At 34.4% G+C, this 26,776-nt stretch overlaps 1 protein-coding gene across 1 annotated transcript in view; it reads left to right on the forward strand.

Moving 5' to 3' along the window:
- The window catches only part of Srbd1 (S1 RNA binding domain 1), a 237,839-nt gene that overhangs the window by 134,614 nt on the left and 76,449 nt on the right, over positions 1–26,776 (forward strand). Inside the window, exon 16 of the mRNA XM_047522685.1 lies at positions 4,673–4,755. Within this exon, the coding sequence (XP_047378641.1) occupies positions 4,673–4,755 (83 nt within the window). The remainder of the gene's footprint in view (positions 1–4,672; positions 4,756–26,776) is intronic.

The raw sequence follows: 26,776 nt of genomic DNA on the forward strand, positions 1-26,776 counted from the left end.
TAAATAGTTTTAAAACTCTGTAGGATATAGAAAGAAATCCTGTTAAATCTATACTTTTATCCAGGTTCTGTACTTTTTTATTACTCATGGAGATTAAATACACACATACATACGTGTGTGTGTATACACATACATACATATGTAGTAAGTGATCTTTTTTTGTTTGTCTTTAATTGCACCACACTGTACATCAGATCTCCACAACCTTCTCATTTATAACTGCAACTCTGTACCCTTTGACCAACATCTTCCCATTTTTCTCATTCCCCAACCTGTTTCTTATTGGCTGTTGAGTGCCTAAGATAGAGCATCATTTTTTTTTTTATTTTTAAGATACTGTAACCGTTTATTCATCCTTTTTTCTTGTCCCAAAATTTTTAATTAATTTTTTATTCTAATTTGTTTTACATGACAGTAAAATGCATTTATACATTTTGATAGATCATACACAAATGAAACGTAGAGCATTGTTTTTTGACTGTGTTTGAAACCAGCCAAACTGATTGGAATCTTATTGGTTCTGATATTTTTCAGTTTACTACTTTAGTTTTCTAGGTAGACAATCATCATCTGCAAATGATGCAAATAAAAATAATAGTAATCTAGTTTCCATACTTAAAATATTTCTATCTTCCTTTTTGTTAAAGTGCGTTAACTATTATTTCCTAAACAATAGCAAACAGTAGCATTGATATAGCAAAATATTGATGTCATATGTATGTAAAGTAGTGTTTGGCACAAACCAAATCTGTACATTAAAAAAATACATAATAACTTTATTGATAAGTAATTTATTATCTAACATAAAATTTACCTTTAAAAGTGTGCAAGTCCACAAATGGTATGCCTCTCCTCTATTTCATGTACAAACAGAGAAACAAGGTGTATCCCATTTGTTTACAATAAAAATAAATTTCAAACAAAAGTGTACAAGTCAGTGTTTTTGTGGTATAGTCAGAGTTGTACAGCTTCCGCAATTTAATCTAATTTTTAAACATCTTCCTTCCCCTCCAAAGAAACCCTGTACCCATTAGAAATCACTTACATTCTGCTCCTCATTTACCACCCCAACCGTTGGCAAACTAATCTTCCCTCTAACTATGTGTATTTGCCTATTGTGGACTTTTTATTTGATGAGAATCATACTGTATGTGGTCTTTTGTGTCTGGCTTCTTTTACTTAGCATAATGTTTCCCAGGTTCATCCATGCTCTCCCTCTGAAGTATATATCAACATTTCATTCCTTCTTATTACCACATGATACTCTTTGAATGGGTAGACCACATTTTGTTTATTCATTCATCAGTTGATGGATATTTAGGTTGTTTTTACTTTTTTGGTCATTATAAATAATGCTTCTATGAACATTTGTGCGTAAGATCTTACGCGGACATGTTTCCATGTCTGTTGAGCATCTACCTAGGAATAAAAATTTGAGGGCATGTGGTAACTATGTTTAACATTTCCCAGAAATCATACTGACTTATGTTACTGTAGTCTCCTTATGATTCATTTGTTGCCTTTTTCATTATTTCTACCTTTTCTTCTCTGTCTCAAAATATAGATGTTCACCAAGTTTGGGACTACAACTTCCCTCTTTTTTTAAACTCTTTTGGTTAACCATACTCTCTTTTCCTGAGTTATCTCTTAGTCTCTTCCTTTTGGGAATCCTTTGCCAAGCCTGATCATTATCCACCTGGAGCTCTGCTTTATCATGCGTACAAAGCAATTCTTGCTTGGTGATGTTGTCATGTTCTCTCCAAAGCCTGAACATGTGACTGTTTGAATCTATTTTAAACTGGTGTTCATCTTTCTTCCCCTCCACTCTTCCTCCCTTTTCTTCCATGCTTAAGTTTTTAGACTCATATAGAGTGAACAGCATCTGAGAGGGAAATACCAGCTGGAGAAACATTAAGTTCTGTGTCAAGGCTGTTCATTGGAAACACTGTAACTCCAGAGGCTCTTTGGATTTACTGTAGAATTAACTTGTCACCTAGAAACCCAAATTTCCATTCCATTGCTCTGCTGCATTTAGTAATATTAGGATGAAAAGGGGAACAGAGCAATTAGATGCAAACCAAATAGAAAATAGTTTCAAACCCTTTTGTATATTTCAGAAAAATTTTAACTATGAGACTGTACCCACACTTAACAAATTATGCAACTACTCTAACCAGTTTCTGTTTAGAGTTTCATAATGTGGGTTTTCCAGTAGGAATAGATTTAAGAGATTTACCCATTATCGATCTTCTTTTATTGAATTTCTAGTACTTGCCTCTCTAAATTTAAATATTCTGATGCCTATATTTTTTAAAGGTTTTTTTTTTCTTTTAGTTGTAGATGGACACAATGCCTTTATTTATTTATGTGGTGCTGAGAATCGAGCCCAGTGCCTCACACATGCTAGGCAAGCACTCTACCATTGAGCCACAACCCCAACCCTGTGATGCCTATATTTTAACTTGGTTTACTCTTGTGGGTTTTTTTTTGTTTGTTTGTTTTAATTCTTAAAGTATTTTGGAGATATACACACACACACACACACACACACACACACACATATATACATATATATACAAATACTTATATATGTATTTGGAAATCATTTTTATTGCATTATATATTTAAAGCTAGGATAAATAAACGTTTGGTTTAGAGAAATTCAAGTACATCACTAGTAGCATTGTATTTTCATTCTGTAATTATGTCATTATTAGAGGAAAGTATTTCTTTTATAGCCTGCAATGTCTGTACCCAATTAACCTTTTTTTTTTTTTTTGATGGTGCTGGGGATTGAACTTAGGAACTTGCACATGCTAAGCAAGTGCTTTATGACTGTGGCAAACCACCAGCCCTGCTTTTGTGATTTTTAGTAGGAAGGTATACGTGAAGGTCTTGAAATCCCCATCTCTTCTGTAAGAGAAATAGGCAGATTGTATGAATTCAGCTTACTATTCTCTAAGCTTACTTTGCAAACTCCTGTTGTCACTGTATTTTAGACATGAGAGTACATAAAAAAGGCAGTGTCATTGTAGTGAACTTGATGTTCACAGTAGATCTTATTTTCTGATGAGAGGGGTGGCACATATCAGTGTCTAAAGAATCTGAAGATCTCTTAGAAGAGATGACTTCTATTGCTAGACCTTAGATAGTTTAATATGAAAACAAGCATGGATTTCCTTTGATGGTCTTAAAATGTTTTCACTTAGTGAAACATTACATTGTATTCAATCAATATGAGTAGGTAACTGATTAGCTTTCATATATTTAGAAAGTAACACAGGGTAGTTTTAATTAAATGAAGCATACATAAGGTACTCAATGTAACTATGTGTGTACATAACAGTACTTAATAATATAATAGTGTAATATATTAGTGTATTGTATATAATAGTGTGTGTATGTATGAAGGTGTTCATACATAAGAACTCAGTGTTTACTGTGCTACTTGGTTTGGGGATAAGGTGGGTGCCTTTAGGAATATCCATAAAGATCATAATAAATATGTCTTCTCTAGCTAAGTCTATTTTATAAGTCAATTAGATAGGAAGTTTTATTGTTTGGTTTAAAGTGATGATAGTAAATGATGACTGGCTAAAAAATCATAACATAAGTAAAAGTATGAAAATAACTTTCAAGTTTCTTGAATGTGAATTGTGATGGTCAAGAAAGGGATGTGATTAGAACTATGTGTGTGTGTGTGCGCATGCACGCATGTGTGTGTTATGAGTTAAGCAGTTAGGCTCGAGCACTTCCCAATATACGCTTACAGTCATATTCAGTGTCATACAAGTGTATTCACTAAGCCAACAGACTCAGTCTCTACTTTCATTAAGATATGATTCATCATTATTCATTATTCTCACGTGATCTAGTTCTGATAAGCATATTTGACCATATAACTACAAGTCGTATGTTGCGGGAGATGCTCAGACCCTGGGAAACAGATTTGGGATTCTGGCAGGTGGGTGGAAGATGCAAGATGCAGTTGGGATAGTAGACATTGTTATTCAGAGGAGGCAGAAGCCCCCAGCCTCAACTTCAGCCCCATTTTTGTCCCAGCCAGTTCCATTTAACCCCCCCAAGCCATTTCCATAGGCCTTTTTTATATGCAGGCCAATCAAAGAAGACCCATTGCCAACAGGTTACATAAGTGGGCACATGTCCTCAAGCAAAAGTTTATGACGTTGAGAATATATACAGACTCAGGGTAATCATGATCTTGGCCACATACTAAAAATGTAGTCAACTGGAAGCCTTGGCAAAGGATCCTAACTATAACTATCTTGGGCCTGCCCTAAATCTTATTTATAATCAGAATTATTTAAAAGTAAAGCAAATATCTATTCACTTTTTAAAGGATGAAATATCCTATTATTCCTTAAAAATGAACAGATGATTATATAGCTATAGGAACTAAGTGTTATGATTATTTTTTTCAAGGCTATAATTCCTTTAGTCTGTTTGTGCCTAGAGTTATGATGGCATAATTAATCCTGAAATTTTGCATGGGAGAAAAAGAGAATTTTGAAATTTAAATTGTCTGTCTTCAGAGGGCAGAATGAGGAGGTATGGGATTAAGTACTTATATTATGAGGAACTAACATAAGTAATTATCTGAGTACTGCTTTTCACATTAAGTCATACTTGTTTTCGAATTCTGTTTTTTCAGTTTCCATAGCAAGGCGTGTACAAGATCCATTAGCTGAGCTAGTGAAAATTGAGCCGAAGCACATTGGAGTTGGAATGTATCAGGTAAAGCAATGTGGATCATTTAATTTATGAAATCCATCAATACAAAGAGCAGTGCTCAAATCTGGCATAGTAATTAAGTGTTAGGGGGAGTGGATTTCCATTTTCAAAGGTCATACAGTTTGTGGGAAGGTCGTTAGGAGTTATAACTTGCCAGGGAAGAAGAGAATTCTTGTTTTTTCCTGGTGTTCATGATCTTGATCAAGTCTTAGAATTGCCTTTAGTCAAATTTAAAAACTAGTTAAACATTAGATCAAACTAGTAACAATTTGGAGAACCTTTCCTTTTAATGCTATTATAAAAATGGAAGGAGTGTGGAACAAGGGGGGCATGTTGATTCTTTGTGTAAACCAGTATGAACCATTGATCTTTATTGATCTTTCAGGAAGAAGCTTTTGGTACCTACTGTGCCTTATTTTTTCCCTATTTTCCATTTGATTTTTATAATTGGTTTTTGATTCTTACCCAGAATAGTCTAAAACTTGCCAAGTGTTGTTACTGTGTATTAGTAATAGCAGCAGCAGCAGCAGTGGTTTTTGTTGTTACTGTATTTTCAGTTCTTAAGGTCGTATTGTTCTTTGAGCAATTGGGGACAGCACTGAATCTTAGCAATATGGATTCTTGATGGTAGCAGAATAGCATATGGGGCTTAAGTTGTCTCCAAAAAACTTGGGTCAAATAGTTTTTTTCTTTGATAAAATCATTCTTAAATCTGAAATAGAATATTACCTTCTGTACAATTTTCATGGACTTTGAGTGATAAGTACAATATTGTATTTTCTCTTAAAGAAATGTTCAGTCATGAATCTGTGATTACTAGAAGTAGAAGAAACCATAGAAATCATACAACCCTACTTCCTCACTTTACAGAAAAAAATGACTGTGCCTTAGATTAAGAATTTCTACCCAGGATTATATGGTGACATAGTTTGTATGAATCTGCCATATTTTGAAACTAAACTGCAAGTATTCCCATTTTATATAACGTTGGACTAAGTGACGTTCAGAGCTTTAACTGGCCTTGTTCATTTGGGGAAAATAGTTACTCAAGAGATCTATCTACATGTAGATATAAATACCTGGTATATAAATAATACAACTAGAACAGTATTGTGATGTAGGCAGTTTTTGTGAGGAGGAATTGTAGTTATATTACTTCAAGATGAAATCCTGGTGCATCTTAGCAACGTAGTAGAATAAAGGAAAGAGCAATGTTTCAAATTTATAAATCCAGGTAGGCTAATAAGTCATTAGTATCAAAGAGGTCTTTAAGTAAATAGTAGAGACCTAACCGGAGATAGGGTTTAATGGGAAAGAGTAAATTTATTTCAACAGCAATGAGAAGACAGAAGAGTTTTAAGCAAGGGATTGATATAATCTTATTTGTATTTATAAACGTTGACTTTGGCATTCTGGGGAGAATGAATTAGAGGGGAAGAGAAAAAGCAATTAGTAGGCTGTTAAAGTAGCCCAAGTGAGAGATGATGGTATTTGGACAATGCTAATGACTGTTAAGATGAAAAGAAATTAAGTCTATTTTGTAAGGACTACTTCACGATAAGTAAGAGAAAAGAAATTGTTAAGAATTTGCTCCACAGGTTCTAGTATGTGTAGTGTCTGAGTAGTGTAGATTTTGTAGGTAAGATCCATAATTCAGTTTTGAACATGTTGCTTTGAGATGCTTGTGAGAAATCCAAGGAAAGATGTCAAACACAAGTTCATTTACAGATCTTAGATTAAAAGAAAAAGACCTATTAATTTGGAGTACACACTGTTTAGCAAATAATAAAACTGAGAAAGTGATCAAGACAGCAGGTTGAACTTATGGTATTCTTTAACTGCACTACTGCCACTGCCAATGTATTCAGAACTCCAAATTCTGTGAAATGACAGAAAAGGTGTACTTGCATATCTATACCCATGTGAATGCATATTTGTCTGTTTGAATGATAATAGCTAGAAAAATAAGAAAGGTCCCATTCGTGAATAGAAATCTCAGAAATTCTAGAAGGATACTAAGAATGAAGAATCACTCCCATAAATATAAAACCTGATGGATCTACAGCCCCAAACATGTACAGGTCATTTGTTAACACGTAAATTTCAAGCCAGCTGATGAATTGGGGAAATTTTTTGCCACAAATTTATATGTATATTATGCTAACTATATATTTTACTACCTTTTATTGTTGTTGATTTGTACACATTTATATGTGGGTTTCTATAAAACATTTACATAAAATACATAAGGAGCCTTTACATGCCATTTACCATGAAAAGAATAGAAATTTATTTTTTAATCAAATAATAACAAGGTTATTATTTCAATATAACAGTTGAATAAAGTTGTAATAAAAGTCTGTGTAGGTGAGAAGGATGTAATGAAACGAGCATTCATATGCACTATTGGTAGTGCTATTTCTAGCAAATAGTCATTTTTTAAAAAATGCTTTCTTTTTACCTTCAAGTTCTTCCTTTAGCTCATTCCAAGGTAGTAATAAGAACTTCTGGGAACATTTATATACAAATTTGCTGGACAAATTGCAAAATATTGGAAGCAACTATAGTAGAAGAATAGTTAAACTGATTATAGTATATATGTCAGTTGAGATATTGTAGAACCATTAAAATTTCAGGATTTCTAGGAGGATTTACAAACGTGAGAAATTGCTCTTGTCACAATATTTTTAAATCGTAACAAAGTTGTTGTTACAGATAAAACTAACATGTATTTTTAAAGTATGGCTATGTATTTACATTGAAAGAAAAAAATGTACCTGGAAAGTTACTGTTATTTATGTCTTTGGTTGATGTGATGAGGGATTTCTTATTTTCTTTTTTCACTTTTTCAAACTTTCTATAGTGAATATGTATTAGAAAAATCTTATCATAATATATATATAGATAGATAGATAGATAGATAGATATCCATTTCCATGCCTCAGCCAATGTACCACTTAGTTTTAAGTCTTGATACAATGAATTTCCAATACAAGCATAGTAGAATTCACTTGCTTTGTAGTTGGAACCTCCCTGTGGTTTTAGTATAAATTTAATACTTACATTCATTCTGATTTAAGATGTAAGTGGACAAACATTGCTGACTTAAAAGGTGAAAGCTGTTCAATGAAAGTGTTAAATAGTTAGATGAAATAATAGAAAGTATAATATTATTTCAATAGAAACTAAAATTCTTTTGGTTTAATAACAGCTAAAATGCTAAAGGCAGCATTCCAATCCATGTCTTAGAAAATGGAGAGGGCTGATTTTAAAAACACATGCCTGTCATTATTTCTGGAGAGAGAGGCCGCCAGTGTGGTCGAATGACAGCATATCCCTAACTGACCCCTAAAGACTTTGCTGGAAAGTGGCTTGGTGTTACTCCCAAGAAAACACTCCCGGGTGAGAGCAGGATGATGCAGGGTTGGCTGTGGACGTTCTGTGGGACGTGGGGAATGGTGGTTTAGCTTGGCCTTGTCATACCCTGAAAGCACAACTTAAATTAAGTTGGATTTACTTGCTATTTATTTTTTCTTTGGAGTGTATTCTAGATACTTTCATGCTCATTAACACCTTCATTTGGTAATGAGCATGTGCAGTCAAGTAGGAAAGACTCAGAACAGCCTCTTTTCTAATTTTGTGCCTCTCTGTTAGATCATTTGATGATGTTAGAATATGAAATGACTGTCCAAAATAAGTTTTTGGAACCCTTAATGGATTCCATATCCAGGCCATCTTTATTCCTCATTGTGGATAATGAGGAGTCACGGTGAAAGGAAACTCATCTTCCCAGCTTAAATTTTTCATTTTATTTCACCACCCCCTCTGTGCTCAATTCTGGGTAGAAACAAACAAACTAATAAAACCAAATACAACTCTTCAGTGCTAACATTAGTTTGTTGAAAACAGTTTTATAGTGAACATGTAGGGATTATTAAGTGTAGTTTTAGTTGAAGTCTGTAAAAGTTAATCTGTTCAATATCGTTTACTCAAATCTCTAAAAACACTTATATCCCTAAGTTGTCATTGTTGGATGAGTTTCAGAAGAATCTGCCCCATAGACAGTCATTTAGATAACTTGCTTGGATTTGTGCCACATAAACTAATGCAGTATTTTGAAATAAATACAAAGTGAAACAGATGAAACTATTTTAAAACTGAGGTATTATTCATTCACACAGGTAAATTCCCTGCCAAAATGGTTTTGCCATCTTGTCCCTTGACTCCAAGTTCCAAAAAAAAAAAGGCTATACTGAATCTGCTTTATGTTATGAATGAAATTGAAACTTAGCCTTGGACTCAAATATTTTATTCATGACCATGCAGAGTCCTGAATGCAATTAAGTAATTGACCCTGACAGACTCATGTTATTAGAATTTGCTAATTATTCCTTAAATTTCAAGTTTAAAATTTTTTATTTGGGATATTTTATCTTGGGATAAATTAGGCTTCCTACATTCAAATATTAGCTTTGGCATTCTTGAGTTCTTAGAAATCACCAACAGTGTAAAAATCTCTATATGTACACACACACAGTCTAATGTTGTAATATTACTTATCTTTAAAAGAAATGTGAGATGTCAGTATTATGTGAAGTACCTTTTTTCAATAATACTTTCAGTTACTAACAATGACAATATTTTTGTTCATTTACACTGTATATCATTGACCTTGACAATGAAACTAGATTCATGTCATTTTCTACTGAAGTTCACCTTCTAGTTTCCATACATTGGCACAAAAATCACGGTCTTGATTTCTAAAACTTCAAGGTATTTTTAGAATTTAAAACTAGTAATTATCATGATCATCGAAAAATACATGTAGCATTAAAAATATATCCATAAAGGAAAAGATGAATGAATTTTGTTAGAATCTAAAATGTCTCTGAAACAGAAACAATATATAGAAAGTTCATAGTTAGTGAGAAACTGTTTGCAACATATAACCTATAATGATCCAGAATATATATATAAAGATCTGCTGCAAAACAAGAGAAAAAAAATATTCAACAGAAATATAGGCAAAAGACAGTTCGTAGGCATGGAGACACAAAAGACCAAGAAAGATACAGAAAAAAAATTATCACAGCAGTAGCAGAAGAAATACAAATTAAAGCTATGATGAGAAACCCTTCATATTGTCAAAAATTAGACAGCTCAGATATTAGCAAACAGGGAGAACACTGGTAATCCTGTACATTGTTTATCACAGTATAAATTGGTACAACCACTTTTGAGAGCAGTTAAAAGAGATTGGTAATGTTGGAGATTCTCTTTGATTCAGCAATTCTCTGGCTAGAAATGGCATAGGACAATTTTTTCATTTGGTTGCAAGGAGATAAGTATAAGGAGTTCTTTGAAGCACTATTTATCATAGCATCAATTTTAAATTATGCCCATTATCTGGAAAATGGAAAAATAAACTAGTATACTCTAGTGTAATATTATATACCAGTGAAAATGACCCAGTTAGGGCTACCTGTATTAATGTAGATAAATCTCATAGGATATAATGCTAAGAGAGAAAACAAGTTGTAGAATAAGTATAGTATTATGCAATGGATATAAAATTTTAAAATATTAAAATATTACTTATGAATACATATATGTTAAGAATATAAAAATAAGTACAGGAATTTAAGATAGTGATTACTTTATATTGGTTATGAATTAGAAAAGAATGTGATCTCAGAGACGTACACCAGGAGTCTAAATTATATCTGTAATCTTTTTTTTCTTAAGCTGATTATATGCTATAACTTTTTGTTTAATGCTTTGTAATTTCTAAAAAGGTTCAGGTAAATTTGCTTAAATGGTAAAAGTCCTTTAACTCAGGAATGTTGGCTTTCAGTTGGTTTTCTTTTTATGTGTGTATACATGTATGTTACAATAAGGATTTATTTATATTATCAGAGAATATAAAATTTTAAGCAAAAATAAAAAAAAATAAATGTAATGTTATAGATTACATTTGTCTTCATAATCTTAGATTTTCTTTAAGACCCTAATCTTGTACCCAATTAAACATTCTTTAATGCTGAGTTTTGATACCATTTGAGAAATCTTTTATGTCACAAATATGGACTTCTGTGCATTTTTGATTAACCATCATTTGTTTTGTCCTCATGGTAATTTTGTAGAGGATGCACCTGTGAAATTTCTAGTGCTTATTTACAGGGCAGTGTTGAGTAGAGCAGGTGTTAAAGGAATTGTAGTAGTGTGTTACAGTATGTCTTTTAGCTAGTAGTCATCCTATACTATTTCTTTTCACCACTAACCCCTTCCCTCACTCCTAAATTATCTAAATTAGAAACTTTTAAGATTAAGCTGGGGAGCTTTTAAAAATATCTATCTTAGACAATATCCCTGGAGATTTTAATTTAATTGTTGTTATTGGTGGTGGCAGGATGTGCTTCACATGCCAGCAAACTAAGCCTTAAAGTAAGGTGATTGTTGTGTACAGCCAGACTGAGAACCACTGGTTCTCAAAGTATGGTTCCTAGACCAGCAGCATCAGTGTCATCTGAGAGTTTGTTAGAAATACAAATTCTTGCACCCTTTCTTAGATCTACAGGATGAGAAATGGGGGTGGGGCTATTCCAATGCTGCTGTTCTCGTTTGAGTAGTAGACCCCATTTAGAGTCTCTTGGGTACCACCAGGCCTATTAAATCAGAATTTGATTTTCACAAGATTTTGAGGTATCTTGAATGCACATTACAGTTTATGTAAGATAAAAGGGAAATCAGACCACACGAGTAGCGAGAGATCGAAGAAGCAGAAGTCATATTGTAAAATACTACAAAGATAAAGTAGGACAGGAACTGAAAATGCGTCTTTCATATTTTGTTAAAAATGGAATGGGGAGGAAGGTCAATCAGTGGGAACTAAGTCACAGTTAAATATAAGAAGTTCTGATGTACTAGTTATTGCACTTGCATGACTATAGATAACATTTATATACTGTGTATTTCAGGAAGTTAGAAAGAAGGGATTTTGAATGTTTTTACCATAAAGAAACGATAAGTGTTTGAGGAGACAAACATTTTTAAACTGATTTAAATGTTATGCAGTGTATATGTGTATTGAAACATCATATGGTACTCCATAAATATGTACAATTTTAGGTTGTCATGTATCTACAGATACATTTTTAAAACTACAAAGTTTTATTTTAAAAAGTCAATGGTAGCTGGGCATGGTGGTACATGCCTGTAATCCCAGTGACTTGGAAGGCTGAGACAGAAGGATTGTGAGTTCAAAGCTAGCCTCAGCAGTGGTGAGGTGCTAAGCAACTCAATGAGACCCTGTCTCTAAATAAAATACAAAATAGGACTGGGGATGTGACTCGGTAGTCGAGTACCCCTGAGTTCAATCCCTGGTACCAAAAAAAAAAAAAAAAAAAAAAAAAAAAAAGTCAGTGATGAGCCTAATTCCTAGTAATTTCACTGGAATGCTATGGGAGAAATCAGACAAATAAATTCAGGATTGAATGAAAAGTGAACATTCAAGAGACAAGTGTATACAAATCCTTAAAGAAGGTCAGGATTTGAAAGTGTTTAAATGTTGATAGGAGAATGGAGACGTTAAGGTGCTGGAGAAGAAAAAAAATGGGTGTCTGAGGAGTTGGCATCCCCAGGAGGCCTCCAGAAGCAGCCTAAGGAAGGAAATGAACTTGAAGAATTCAGAAGAGATATGCCATGCTGTCATGACCAGCGGGACCAAACTCTCGGGTCTGGCAAGGAGTGAAGGGGAATTGGAAAATAAAGATTGACAGACACAGATCTTGAAGATTAACCTGGGATCAGGTGGAGCCTGCTCTCTGATGGAGATGCAGGTCTAAAGAGTTATGCCAGCAATCTTTATTTATATGCATCTCATTATCAGGTTAACGACTATGCAATCATTATTCTTTGTATTTAGGAAAGTTATAGAAACTAGGATGTCCTATGTAGCTTTTCCACAATTGCAATGCATAGTTGCAAAGTGCAATGTTAGGGGCTTTGTGTAGCTCTAAAGAAAGTCTATTGCTTAAAGATACTATAAGGTGGGCAGGAACTGGAGAAGCTGGTGAAACATTGTGGTTGTCTAGCATAAGAATTCCTTCCTTCCCAGGAACTGGGTGCTGAGATCAAGGTTAAAACTGATAGGGCTCTTGCACAGAGCCTCCTCATGCAGGGCATTGCTACAGTAGCTGGCATCCTGTGCCCTTGCACAGAAACATTCCCAGGAAACAGGCATGCCATAACCACGAGGGCATCAGAGACCCCTGATCTCAATAACTTTTCTCCCTTCCTCACCTGCAGTCAACACTATGCAGTGTCTCTGGGAAGAAATATAAGATAGCAAGGATGTGAGAGGCCTTGTCCCCTACCTGTTAGTCTTTATTTTCTCTGTGAAGTAGAAACCTGCTGTTTTACACCCAACCCATAAAAGAATAGCTAGTGTTTAAATTCCTGAAACCTCAGCATTCATTTATTTGTTGTCTCATCTGATGCAATATAAACCCTTTTAAGAGGGCAGGGTATTTCCACCTCTGTGTACCAGATCCTGGCACATGGCAGATAGTCAGCAAGTATTTGCTGATGGAATGAATGAATGAATGAATGAATGAATGAATGAATGAATTATCAATGTTGTCAATTATTTATTATATATATTTTTTTTATTGTAAACAAATGGGATACATGTTGTTTCTCTGTACATGGTGTAAAGGTATACCATTTCTGTAATCATACATTTACATAGGGTAATGTTGTTTGATTCATTCTGTTATTTTTTCCCTTCCCCCCCACCCCTCCCACCCCTCTTTTCCCTCTATACAATCCTTCCTTCCTCCATTCTTGCCCCCCTCCCTAACCCTAACTCTAACCCTAACACTAACCCCTCCCACCCCCCATTATATGTCCTCATCCACTTATTAGCGATATCATTTGTCCTTTGGTTTTTTGATATTGGCTTATCTCACTTAGCATGATATTCTCCAGTTTCATCCATTTGCCTGCAAATGCCATAATTTTATCATTCTTTATGGCTGAGTAGTATTCCATTGTATATATATACCACATTTTCTTTATCCATTCATCAATTGAAGGACATCTAGGTTAGTTCCACAATCTGGCTATTGTGAATTGAGCAGCTATGAACATTGATGTGGCTGTATCTCTGTAATATGCTGATTTTAAGTCCTTTGGGTATAGGCCAAGGAGTGGGATAGCTGGGTCAAATGGTGGTTCCATTCCAAGTTTTCTAAGGAATCTCCACACTGCTTTCCAGAGTGGCTGCACTAATTTGCAGCCCCACCAGCAATGTAAGAGTGTACCTTTCTCCCCACATCCTCGCCAACACCTGTTGTTGCTTGTATTCTTGATAATCGCCATTCTAATTGGGGTGAGATGGAATCTTAGGGTGGTTTTGATTTGCATTTCTCTTATTACTAGAGATGTTGAACATTTTTCCATATGTTTGTTGATTGCTTGTAGATCTTCTTCTGTGAAGTGTCTATTCATTTTGTTAGCCCATTTGTCGATTGGATTACTTGCATTCTTGGTGTAGAGTTTTTTGAGTTCTTTATAGATTCTGGAGATTAGCGCTCTATCTGAAGTATGATTGGCAAAGATTTTCTCCCACTCTGTAGGCTCTTTCTTTGCATTGCTGATAGTTTCCTTTGCTGAGAGAAAGCTTTTTAGTTTGAATCTATCCCAGTGATTGATTCTTGCTTTTATTTCTTGTGATGGAGTCCTGTTGAGGAAGTCTGGTCCTATATTTTTAACTATTTAGTATGAACACACTATAAAATTTTGTAGCCTCTCACTTAAAATTTTGTTGGATAAATCTGAACTGTTAGTTACAAGTTTTGTTTTTTTTTTTTAATGGAATTTCTTTCAGGAAAGTTATCTTGAAAAATCCTCTTGGTTTCCTTCCAGCTTATATTTTAATCCTTTATGTTCAAGGTTAGAATTTGTTCATTTCTTCAATTGGACAAGAACTGTAGTTTAAACCTGCAGTTTGAATTATTTTCCATCAGAATTTCCACTCGCACATTTGTATGTGTGTGTAATCTCAAAAATGACATTTTCTTTATAACACAGAGTACTGGTACTAATTTGAACAGTTCCAATGAATGCTTGAAGATGATGGTGAAATCACTTTTCTATTTCATAAATACCACCTTTTTCTTGCTTTTGTAAGCTGTTTTTGGCAAATACTTTTTTATAGATCCTTATTTTTAAGACCTCAGTTATCTGAAAGTATTGTCTTATTTTCTTACCTGTAATCTGAAACACTGATCCAGTCTCCAATTGTGTATGTCAGTGTTTTTCCCAGTATGGGTTTCAAGTCCTTGGATTGAGTGTATAGTAGATGGCTGGACCTCATGAAGCTTGTTACATATTTAAAGTGCATTTTGACTCAAAACGAAGGTAGAAACCAGAACTACCATTCTTTTTTAAAATTTTCTTTAATTTTTTTATTTGTTCTAATAGTTATACATGACAATAGAATGCATTTATGCATTTTGATAAATCATACATAAATGAAGTATAATATCTCAATTTTTTGATTATATATATTATAAGATCACATTGATCATGCAGTCATATGTACATGAAATGATAATGTCTGTTTCACTCTACTATCCTTCCTACACCCTTATCCCTTCTCCTCCCTTCACTCCCCTCTACCAAATCTAGAGTAACTATTCTTCCCTAGCGTCCCCTTTCCTTGTTGTGAATTAGCATCCACATATCAAAGACAACATTTGGCTTTTGGATTTTTGGTTTGGCTTATTTCTTAGCATGATATTCTCCAGCTCCATCAATTTACCAGCAAATATCATAATTTCATTCTTCTTTAAAGCTGAGTAATATTACTGTGTGTGTGTGTGTGTGTGTGTGTGTGTATGTGTGTATACCACATTTTCTTTATCCATTCATCTGTTGAAGGACACCTAGGCTGTTTCCATAGTTTAGTTATTGTGAGTTGAGCTGCTACAAACATTTATGTGGCCACATCACTGTAGTATACTGATTTTAAGTCCTTTGGGTATAAACCGAGAAATGGGATAGCTGGGTCAAATGGTGGTTCCATTCCAAGTTTTCTTAGGAATCTCCATACTGCTTTCCAGAGTGGACCAATCTGCAATCCTACCAGCAGTGTATGAGTATATGTTCTCCCCCACATCCTTGCCAACATTTATTGTTGCTAATTGATATTCTTGATAATTGCCATTCTGATTGGAATGAGATGAAATTTTAGAGTAGTTTTGATTGCATTTCCCTAATTGCTAGAGATGTTGAACATTTTTTAATAAATTTATTGATTGATTTTGTTTCTTATTCTGTGAAGTTTCAGTTCAGTTCCTTAGCCCATTTGTTGATTTCTTTTTTTGGTGTTTAGTTTTTTTAGTTTGTTATATATCTTGGAGATTAATGCTTTGTCTGAGGTGGTAAAGATTTTCTCCCCATTCTACAAGCTCTCTCTTTACATTATTGATTGTTTCTTTTGCTGAGAAACTTTTTAGTTTTAATCCATCCCATTTTTTGGTTCTTGATTTAACTTCTTTCACTTTAGGGATCTTGTTAAGGAAGTCAGATCCTAGGCCAACATGGTGAAGATCTGGGCTACTCTCTTCTAGTAGGCACAGGGTCTCTAGGATAGTGCCTAAGTTGTTGATCCACTTTGAGTTGAGTTCATGCAGGGTGATAAAGGTTTAATTTCATTTTGTTACATGTGGTTTTCCATTTTTCCCAGCATTGTTTGTTGGATAGGCTATCTTTTCTCCAATGTATGTTTTTGGCACCTTTGTCTAGTATGAGATTACTGTGTTTACGTGGGTTCATCTCTGTGTCTTCTATTTTGTACCATTGGTCTATATGTCTGTTTGGGTGCCAATACCATGCTGTTTTTATTACTATAGCTCTGTAGTATAGTTTAAGGTCTGGTATTGTGATGCCTCCTGCTTCACTTTTCTTGCTAAGAATTGCTTTGACTATTCTGGGTCTCTTATTTTTCCAAATGAATTTCATGATTGCCTTTTCTAGTTCCATGAAGAATGTCATTGGGATTTTAATTGGAATTGCATTGAATCTGTATAACTTTTTTGGTAGTATGGCATTTTGACAATATTAATTCTGCCTATCCAGGAGCATGGAAGACCTTTCCATCTTCTAAAGTCTTCTTCAATTTCTTTCTATAGTGTTCTGTAGTTTTCATTGTAGAGATCTTTCACCTAAGTAGTTTATTTTTTTTTTTTGAGGCTATTATGAATGAGGTAGTTTTCCTAATTTCTCTTGCAATGGATTCATCACTGATGTATTTGATTTATGGGTATTAATTTTATATCCTGCTACTTTGCTGCATTTCTGTGTTCAAGAAGTTTTCTGGTGGAGGTTTTTGAGTCTTCTAAATATAGAATAATGTCAGCAAATAGGGATAGTTTGAGTTCTTTTCCTGTTTGTATTCCCTTAATTTCTTTTGTGTAATTGCTCTGGCTAGAATTTACAGGACTATGTCAAATAGAAGTAGTGAAAGAGGGCACCCCTGTCTTGTTCCAGTTCTTAGAATACTTTCAATTTTTCTCAGTTTAGAATGATGTTGGCCTTCAGTTTAGCATATTTAGCTTTTACGATGTTGAGGTATATTCCTACTATCCCTAGTTTTTCTAGCGTTTTGAACATGAAGGAGTGTGCTGTATTTTGTCCAGTGTTTTTTCTGCATCTATTGATATGATCATATTATTCTTGTTTTTAAGGCTATTGATATGATGAATTACATTTATTGATTTCCATATGTTGAACCCACCCTGCCTCCCTGGGATGAACCCAGGGTGGTTCACTAACTTTTTAATATGTTTCCATAATGTGATTTGCCATAATTTTATTGAGAATTTTTGCATCTATGGTCATCAGGGATATTGGTCTGAAATTTTATTTCCTTGATGTGTCTTTGTCTGGTTTTAGTATCAGGGTGATATTAGCCTCATAGAATGAGTTTGGAAGGGTTCCCTCCTTCTCTAATTCATGGAATAATTTGAGGAGTATTAGTGTTAACTTTTCTTTGAAGATCTTGTAGAACTCAGCTGAGAATCCATCTGGTCCTGGGCTTTTCTTAATTTTTTGATTTTTGATGGTGTTTTCTATTTCATTACTTGAAATTGTTCTGTTTAAATTGTGTATGACCTCCTGATTCAGTTTAGGTAGGTCAAATGTCTCTAGAAATTTGTTGATGTCTTCAATATTTTCTATTTTATTGGAGTATAAATTTCCAAAGTAGATTCCAATTATCTTCTGTATTTCAGTTGTGTCCGTTGTGATATTTCCTTACTCATCACATATTTTAGTAATTTGGTTTTTCTCTTTTTCTCTTGGTTAGTGTGGCTAGGGGTTTATCAATTTTTTTCAAAGAACCAACTTTTGATTTTGTCAGCTTTTTCGGTTCTTTTGTTTGAATTTCATTGACATCAGCTCTGATTTTAATTATTTCCTGTCTTCTGCTGCTCTTGATGTTGATTTGTTCTTCTTTTTCTAGGACTTTGAGATGTAATGTTAGGTCGTTTACTTGTTGACTTTTTATTCTTTTAATGAATGAGCTCAGTGCAATAAACTTTCCTCTTAGTACTGACTTCATAGTGTCCCATAGATTTTGGTATGTTGCATAGGTATTCTCATTTACCTCTAAGTATTTATTTCATCCTTGATTTCTTCTACGATCCATTCATCATTCAATAGTGTATTACTTAGTCTCCATGTGTTAGAGTAGCTTCTATTTTTTATTTCATCAATGATTTCTACTTTCATTACATTATGATCTGATAGAATACAGGGTAGTGTATTTATTTTTGTGCATTTACTGAGAGTTGCTTTGTCACATAACATATAGTCTGTTTTAAAGAAGGATCCATGTGCACCTGAGAAGTGTATTCGCTCAATGATGGATGAAATATTTTATATATGTCCATTAAATCTAAATCATTGCCAATCAGTATTTCTAAGGACCTATCACTAATATAGTAGAATATCTTTATCAAAGACAAATCTTGGTCACAATAGGATCCATTGGAATATCTTCTTTTCTTTAAAGTGAAATTATCTATTAAAATGTAAGTGATGAAAAATTTTAATTTTTAGTATACTGATTAGGACTAATAATGGTTGTGTGGGCATAAAATCTACAGATTAAATATAGTGTTATAAGGTTACTCTAAAATGTTTAATTGTGGTATTGATATAGATACTATTTTCTTTTTTGCCAAACTGTGGAATATAATTATGTGTATAAAACTGGCATATTAAGAGAATCTTGGATGTAATGTTTAACTTTACTCAGCAAAAAAAACTAGTTGTGCAGTATAATAATATTCACTTTAGAAAAATGTAGCTAAAAACCAAAGCTCTGTAAGAGCATGTCAGGTAATATGCAATTGAAAAAAAAAATAAAATATGTAAATATTAGGAGGGCCACTTCTAAGCATTTAAAAGTGTTTATTTTGAATATCTTCTGATATTGCTCAGAAATGTCTATAAACACATTCCTTTATATATGTGTGTGTGTGTGTGTGTGTGTGTGTGTGTGTGGGTATGGGGGATCTTTAAAAAAAGAATAGTGTTGGTATATGTAAGATTATATTACATCTTATATTCAAGGAGAAGCACCCCCATTATCATAGTGACAGCATGCATAGAATATATGATTCTGTAGAAAGGACTGGAAGGCATAAAGAGCTTAGGAGAACAGTGAACCCTGTCTCCATAAAGAGATTATAATGTGATGCAGACAGGAAGACTGGCCTTGAAGAACATAGGGCAGGTTCGCTTGTGGCACATTACTCTACCAAATCCATCTTATGCTATGGACTGTTGTATTATAGTGTCTTTCTTTTTGGTGATCATGGAAAGAAATTCTAAGGGGAAGAGTCTGTGTTGAGGACAAATTTAATTTACTGGAGTTTCTCCTCCACCCCAGGTTATTCTCAATAATTAGGTATCATTACCAGGTAAGAGAAGTTCATCTACCTGGATTTATATAGAATGAAGATTGTTTCTCAGGCCACAGAAACACATGTATCACTTGTCATTTCGAACAGATAACTTTAGAAAATATATTTGTTTTTGAGTGAGGCTAGGTTAGTTGACTGCCTTCTTAAGACACTGTTAACTCCAGTGATATATTTTCTTTAGTCATGAAAATCAGGTACTCAAGCTGTTTATTATACATTATTACTAAAAAGTATATCTTCTTTTCAAATGTATAATTTAAGGTGAAATTTTTCTCCTGACCTGTTCAAGGCTTTTGTTTTATTATTTATTTGGAATAAATGGGGCCAGAAGGTATGAGTACAGTTAGGTTTTGTTGGACAGGGTCTTGCAAAGACTTTTTGAGGCATGATGTGCAAGTGAGTGTTTTTAAATCTCAGAGGTGTGATTATGTCATAACAGCCATAACCTCTGGACTTGCTTTATTACTTTTATTAAAACAAATCTGTATGGGGGTGCTATGTATATTTTGGTGATGAAGGAAATGAGGTGGTTAATTTATTATGTGAACAGCACTTTCAACTAACCGCAGCGTGATTCACTGAGAGGGCAGTGGAAAAGCCTAGTTCTGCAGACATGACTGCTTTTTGATTTGTGGACTTTAACTTTCAACACCAGACCATGAAGTTTATCTACAAAATGATTCCTTCCCTCACCCCCCCCTCTCTCTCTCTCTCTTTTTCCCTCTCTCTTTCCCCTTGTAATGTTTTTGTTCAATTTTAAATTAGAAATTTTTTCCTTCATTTTATTGTGGCATTTACTAAATATGAATGATCTAAATAGTCCTTGCCAATGAGTTAAGGGGAAAAAAGGGATCAAGAATCCATGAGACATGAGAGCATCTTCACAGTTTCCATGCTTCTGTGTGTGCCTCAGTGGAGCACTCCACAGAGTGAATCAGACTCAGCCTTCAGTGGGTGAGGATACGTGTTTCAAGTCAGGCTTTCAGGAGAAGTGAGGCACCTGGTCTTTCTACTCTGCATTTATAAACATACTCTACTGGGAAAGAAAGTCTGTCTCCTGTAAGAGTCTCTGACAAACATGTGTTTAGTAGTGGGGGTCAGTTATGGGAGGAGGTAAGGGTATTACACCACACAGGGGTTACACGTACTATAGAGGGAGATCGAAAGAGGACTTGAGTGTCTGACAAGCTCACAGTGTACATAAAGCACTTGTTGTATACTCATAAACATCTATTGAATGACCGAGAAAAAGTTGTTTTCTTTGGAACGGAGCCATATCCAGCATCATCCAGTGATGTGAACCTGCCTCAAAGGAGAGCAAAAATAGGTCATCTTCCCAGCAGTAGTTTTGAGAGGCCCTTTCATTTTCCAGAGGTGCCCAGTACCAACCATTTACAGATGGAAAAGCTTGGAAATTAGTGAGGCATTTTAATTAATTAATTTAGAGTATTTTATGTCTGGAACATTGCAATCTCCATGAAAGTAAGGATAGCAGTGATTTTATATTTATGTTTTATCTCTGGTTCTGTGGAAGGTGGCATCTACATATCTCTTTGGAGCCCTAAATTTACCCTCAAAATTATGTCATTCCTTCATATAGTTGGCAAAGACCAAAAGAAACATCATTTGTATAAAGACAATAAAGAGAAGGGCAGTCCAGTCCTGTGGTTTCTGTAAACAGGGTGAACTGGGGGAGAGAGAGAGCGAGCACTGGCCCCTTGGTTAGGTCATTACCAGGTCATTAATCAGTCTTCATGACCAGGCAGTCCTCGTGACAGTGTTTCCATTTTGAGACTGCTTCAATCTTGATGATAGTGAAGATCATCCAGTCCCAGACTGTGATAGAAATTTAATTTTAAAAGAACTGGATTGTAGGTAAACTTCATTTTAATGGTATTGGTTGGGTTGTCAAACTCACAAGTGTCCTCACTAGTAGAATAAAACTATGTTTTGGGTATTCCAAGAGATGATGTTTGATGCTTTGAAAGCTAGCATTGCATTTGCTTAAAGTGGACTTACAACATTTTTGCTACTTTTAAAAGATTGAAATTTAAACATTATTTATGGAAATAGGTTTTTAAAAGTCTGTTACTTTTCATTCTGCTCTTCTAAATGACTACCACAAACCAATGCAGAATACACCAGTTGTTTTTAAAGCACAGAAAATAGAGAAGGCACAGTTCTCCCTTATTCTCTGCTTTCCTCAGTATTTTCCTCCTGCCCTGTCCACTTGCTTATGTGCCTTTTTGCTCTTATTTGCAACCTCCTATGAGCTGCTTTTTGAAGAGGTAGTTTGTTCCCTCATCTCTTACTCAGGGTTCCCTTTATGTGGTTTGAAATACTATCACATTTTAAAAAAGTGATCTAACCCTTGCTTACGATTTGAAAGCTACTCCAATATATATTAACAAATTTAGGTATTTCTTGAGTTTTTCAAAATGCAAATTTGTGGGCGTGCTACTAAAGTTAGTATTAACCAAACACAAACCCAGTGATAGTGGCAGAATACAGAAGATATCCAACCCAGTCTGTTAGATGATAAGAGGATGGTTTGAAATAAAATGGTAACTTGCAGTTTAGAGTGAGACAGAAGGTATCTTTTTGTGGAGAAGTGTTGTGTTTGTAAAAGGAAATTTGGATTCTAAATTCAAATTTTTGGTTTGTTGTTGTGCACAGGGCTGTGCTTATTGACCTATGCCCAAACTTGTAGTTGAACAGTACAGTTCAGGGAGTGTAATCCAGATTTCCCTGATGGGTAAGGCTCCTACGTAGAAACACTTGAACTGCGTATACATTCTCATTGGCATCATCCTCATTTCTGCATGATTCATTGAAAAGAACACACAGCCCCAGGACACGGGGCTTACCTTTGCCATGTCACCATGCCTTATTGGAAAGCAAAGTGAGAATACCTATGTTTTCTGAAGGAATACTAAAAGAGAAAGAAAATAATTAGACATGAAAGTACCTGAAATGCAGATGTGAAAGTGATTTTATTTCTACAGTGAGAACCATCAAATAAATGGATCGTTTCCTTTGGTGGGACTCTTTTTAACCTTTGAGGTAAAGTCCCTTTTATTCTAATAATTTTCCCATGCTAAGCTTATCAAGTATTTGTAGAATCATTTAATTTCAAGTTACAGGGGACGTTCAAGGTCAGTTAGTTCACACTGGCAGGTATAAGCATGTTCATTCCCTTCTGCTGAAAGGGAGGAGACGGAAGAAGCTGTGGTGAAAGCTTCCAGAACAAAGGATCAGAGTGGCAGCATTGCTGTGGTCATAATCCAGGAATGAGGAAGTGGAGGCCCATTGCCTAAGCTGCCTTTTAGAAACGGTAATGACAGAACGGGTTGCCCAGGGAAAGATAGGTATTTGAAGTCAAATTGGAAAGTACACTTCAACCTTCTGTTAGTTATTAACTGCAGAATTTTGTGAAAGTCTATAGTGCTTTACTTGTTATCCGTGTGTATCTGATTCTTCTGTTATGGTTCACATTTAATGTTTAAATTGACTCAGTATTTTGGAGGTGGGAGTATAAGAATAGTTAAAAACAAACACAACAGCAAAAACAAAAACAACTCCTTAGTTTGTTGGGATGCACGATCTGCTTACGAGTTGGCAATAAAAAGCAGCTGTTTGCTTGTTGACAGACTGCCTTTCCTCTCCCATAATCAGGCTGCTTCTCATCATGTAATTACCAACTCTGTAGTATTTGAGGCTTCTTGCAGATTTAGAGTTAGTTATATGCCGTTTGCCAAATGTATAGTTTAGACAAAAATTAGTGATTCCCCTGTAGTCATTCTACTGAAATATGAATGTGGGTTGTAATAAAAGAAAGATGCCTGAAGAAACCTCTAAAATGGATTTCAAACTTACGGCAATGTGAAGGGTGTTTCGTGGGTGTTTCTAAGGAGGGAGCCTCGGTGTGACTTCCCTGTCTTGTAGACCCATTGCTGATCCAGGAGCCTTGTTTCCTGTTTTCACTAGCGTAGTGAGGTGGAACTGATGGGGACAGCAGAGTAAATTGCGTTCTGATCCAGAAGGACATGATTACTTGCTTGCTGTTTTTCTGTTTTCTTAAAACACTGTTCTGATGGTGAAGCCAAGAATGAAAGGAAATAAAGTTAAGTTAAAGTTCTCTGATGATCCAAGGTGAGGTTTCATCTTCCTGGGTAACTTTACTAGCTGGTAAATAGCTGGATGTGCCTCCTACTCTGAAGAGACTTATCTAGGCCATTTTATAAACAAACTCCTTTCAATCTGGACTGTGCTGAGTGAGGCCCATTCGAAATAAGGGGAACTCTGTGTTTTAGGAAAACAAGCCAGAGAGGTGAGGCTGCTGTTGCTTCGTTTAGTTTTACCCTTAGAATAAAGCCACAACATTTTCTAATCATGCTTAAGTCATAGCCTCTTTAGGACTGGAACAGTTTCTTAACTAAGCTTTTCATAGTCCAAAGTTATCTCAGAGAAATTCCCTTCAAACTGCAGCACCACAAATTTTTATTTTTAAACTATTCTTTTATTACTCCAGAGTAACATCATACTTTCTCTTTGGTTTGATAATTTTAAAATTATAATGGACTTTAGAATACTTTTAGTAATTCTTTGATCTCATAAATTAGTAATTGTTCTCTACATAAATACATATTTTAAAAGACAGTAATATGTGCACAATAAGTCTTTTTTTTTTAAAAGAAGGTATTACTAGGAAAAGGAATACATTTGTTTAAAATTTGTAAAAAGTAAAATTTTGAAAAGTATATTTTGTATACTTTCTGTATTTTGTATAGTATTAATTTTCATTATTTGCATTATGTTTCTATAATACCTTTTATCTGAAATTCACATCTACTGTTTTCTAAAAGCATAAGTCATAGAAATATTTTACTTTAAAAATAATTGTCAAAATTCTTCTTTTCTCTTAGACATGTGACCCTAACTGTTCACAGGGATTAGACTTCATCATTTCACCAGATTCCTAGTGACAGTTAATACGTACATTACTTTAATCACAGTTAATAAAAACAGGGAGAGGTTTATTTCTTTATCTTAAAATGCTAGCTATACCATGAGGTTGGTATGGAAAATTAAAAGATTATGTCTGGCTTAATTGGAGCAGGTAGGAAGTGATGGAGTATAAAGGTGAATATTTTCATAAGTGCAGCTGTGCATATATTCTTAGGGCTCTATTAGTTAGCCAAAAATCTTGTCTTAGTAGTGCTCAGGTGTGAAATTCAGTCAAATGAATTACAGATGATCCATTCGAAAGGCACTTTACTATTTAGGTGTCAGGGAAAGAAAATTTAGTTATAATTTTAGGAACTTCACCCCCAAATCATTTAATGACATATTTATTTTATTTCCCCAAGTTTATGTAGACAAAAAATAATCAGTTATAAACTAAAGATGTGCAAATCCTGCTCTCCTGGGCTTTTAAGTGGGAGGAGGGAATAGTAGGAGACATTACAGGGTATTATTACAGTTTTTTACTTCCATTTCTCTGTGTTAGACTCTTACTTGGTAATGCTGTCTCAAAACTATGTTAAAAATCCATTATTATAGAACCACTAAAAATACTGATTTATTATCCAGTGATTAATATCCATGACCTTTATTTTTGGACCAGCTTCATAAATATATACATTTTTCTCTGTCAGTCATTGTCTAGAATTTCATTTTTGTTCTGCTTTCCATTACATACCATGAATTATATGAAATTAATTTAATCGCTACTACAAACAGAAATTAAATGTGCCCTAATCCAGAGTTACGCTGTTTGCTTTTACAACTGTAAGTCATAAGTAATTAATTTTCCTTGGAAAATTAATTCACTTACCATTCCCAGTAGCATCATATGTTGACACAGGGTTATAGATAGTTTAATATTTTTCTTCAGCATGATGGCCTCAACTTTAGAAGACCTTAAATGAAAACAAATTAAAATTTACTCAACTGTATATAATTTGGGCTTATTTAAAATAAGTGTTGTTGTTATTGATATCATCCAGGTGATGACTTGAAAATTTTACTCAAACTTCACAGAACCTCCATTAGTTCATTAACGAGTCTGAAACAATATATTCTTTTGAAAAATTGTCCTTATAACAGCCATTAATATGTTCAGTTCCTCAATTCTGAATAAATGTTTTCCATGACAGCAGCAGTAGCATGGAATGTTTCACCATCACTTTCCTTGCAGGGAAAGCAGAGTGGATAACTTGCTTGCTGGACATCTGGCCACCTGAGGTAGCAGGCCATCGTGTCTGATCCTTTCAGAGCTTGTTCTCAAACCTTCATCTTCAGTCAATAGAAAGATTTCCATCAAGGTCACTTGAAACATTAAATATGAAATATCTTTTAAATGCCCAAATATTTTTATTCTGACAATTGCCATTTTCTAATTCCTTCATCCTTTCTTATGTAATACTTTTTCCTCCTTGCTTTTCAGAAAGGCCAGTGTGGAAAGTGAAATAAGCAAAAGTCTTTCAGTTGACTGTGTTAGGTATCCCCTAACTGCCTCTTATATTCTGGGAACTCAGAAAATATGAGCAAACCAAATTTAGCTTTTCTTTTGCATTTGCCAAAAGGTTATTTAGTAAGGTGATTTTTATTCCTGGTTCATAGAACTCTATAAAACATATAGTGTTTATTACTTTGTTTATATTTGTTTAAGTCACTAAGGTGAAACTCTAGCGATGGTGGCAATGTTACAGTTTTAACAAGTGGGGGCTTATTTTATAAATGTGCCTTTGTGGTCGTAGCTTTAAAAAATGCGCAAGGTTAACAGTCACATGCTGTTTCTGCCTTTTGGAAAGAAAATTTGCTGTTCAAATCCAGTGTAAAAGTACTACTAGAATACAAATCACCAGTGTCATTTGTTTCTATTCATTTGTTGTAGTCAGCTTTTTTGATCTGTGCTCACAAGACTTCACTTATCTATTCCAAAGTTGCATCAGGGAAAAAATGTTTTCTTGCTACTTTTGTCATAGGAAGATGACAGAGTTCTTTTCCCTGTGATTCAGGGTCCC

The sequence above is a fragment of the Sciurus carolinensis genome, chromosome 13, assembly GCF_902686445.1.
Source record: "Sciurus carolinensis chromosome 13, mSciCar1.2, whole genome shotgun sequence".
NCBI lineage: Eukaryota > Metazoa > Chordata > Mammalia > Rodentia > Sciuridae > Sciurus > Sciurus carolinensis.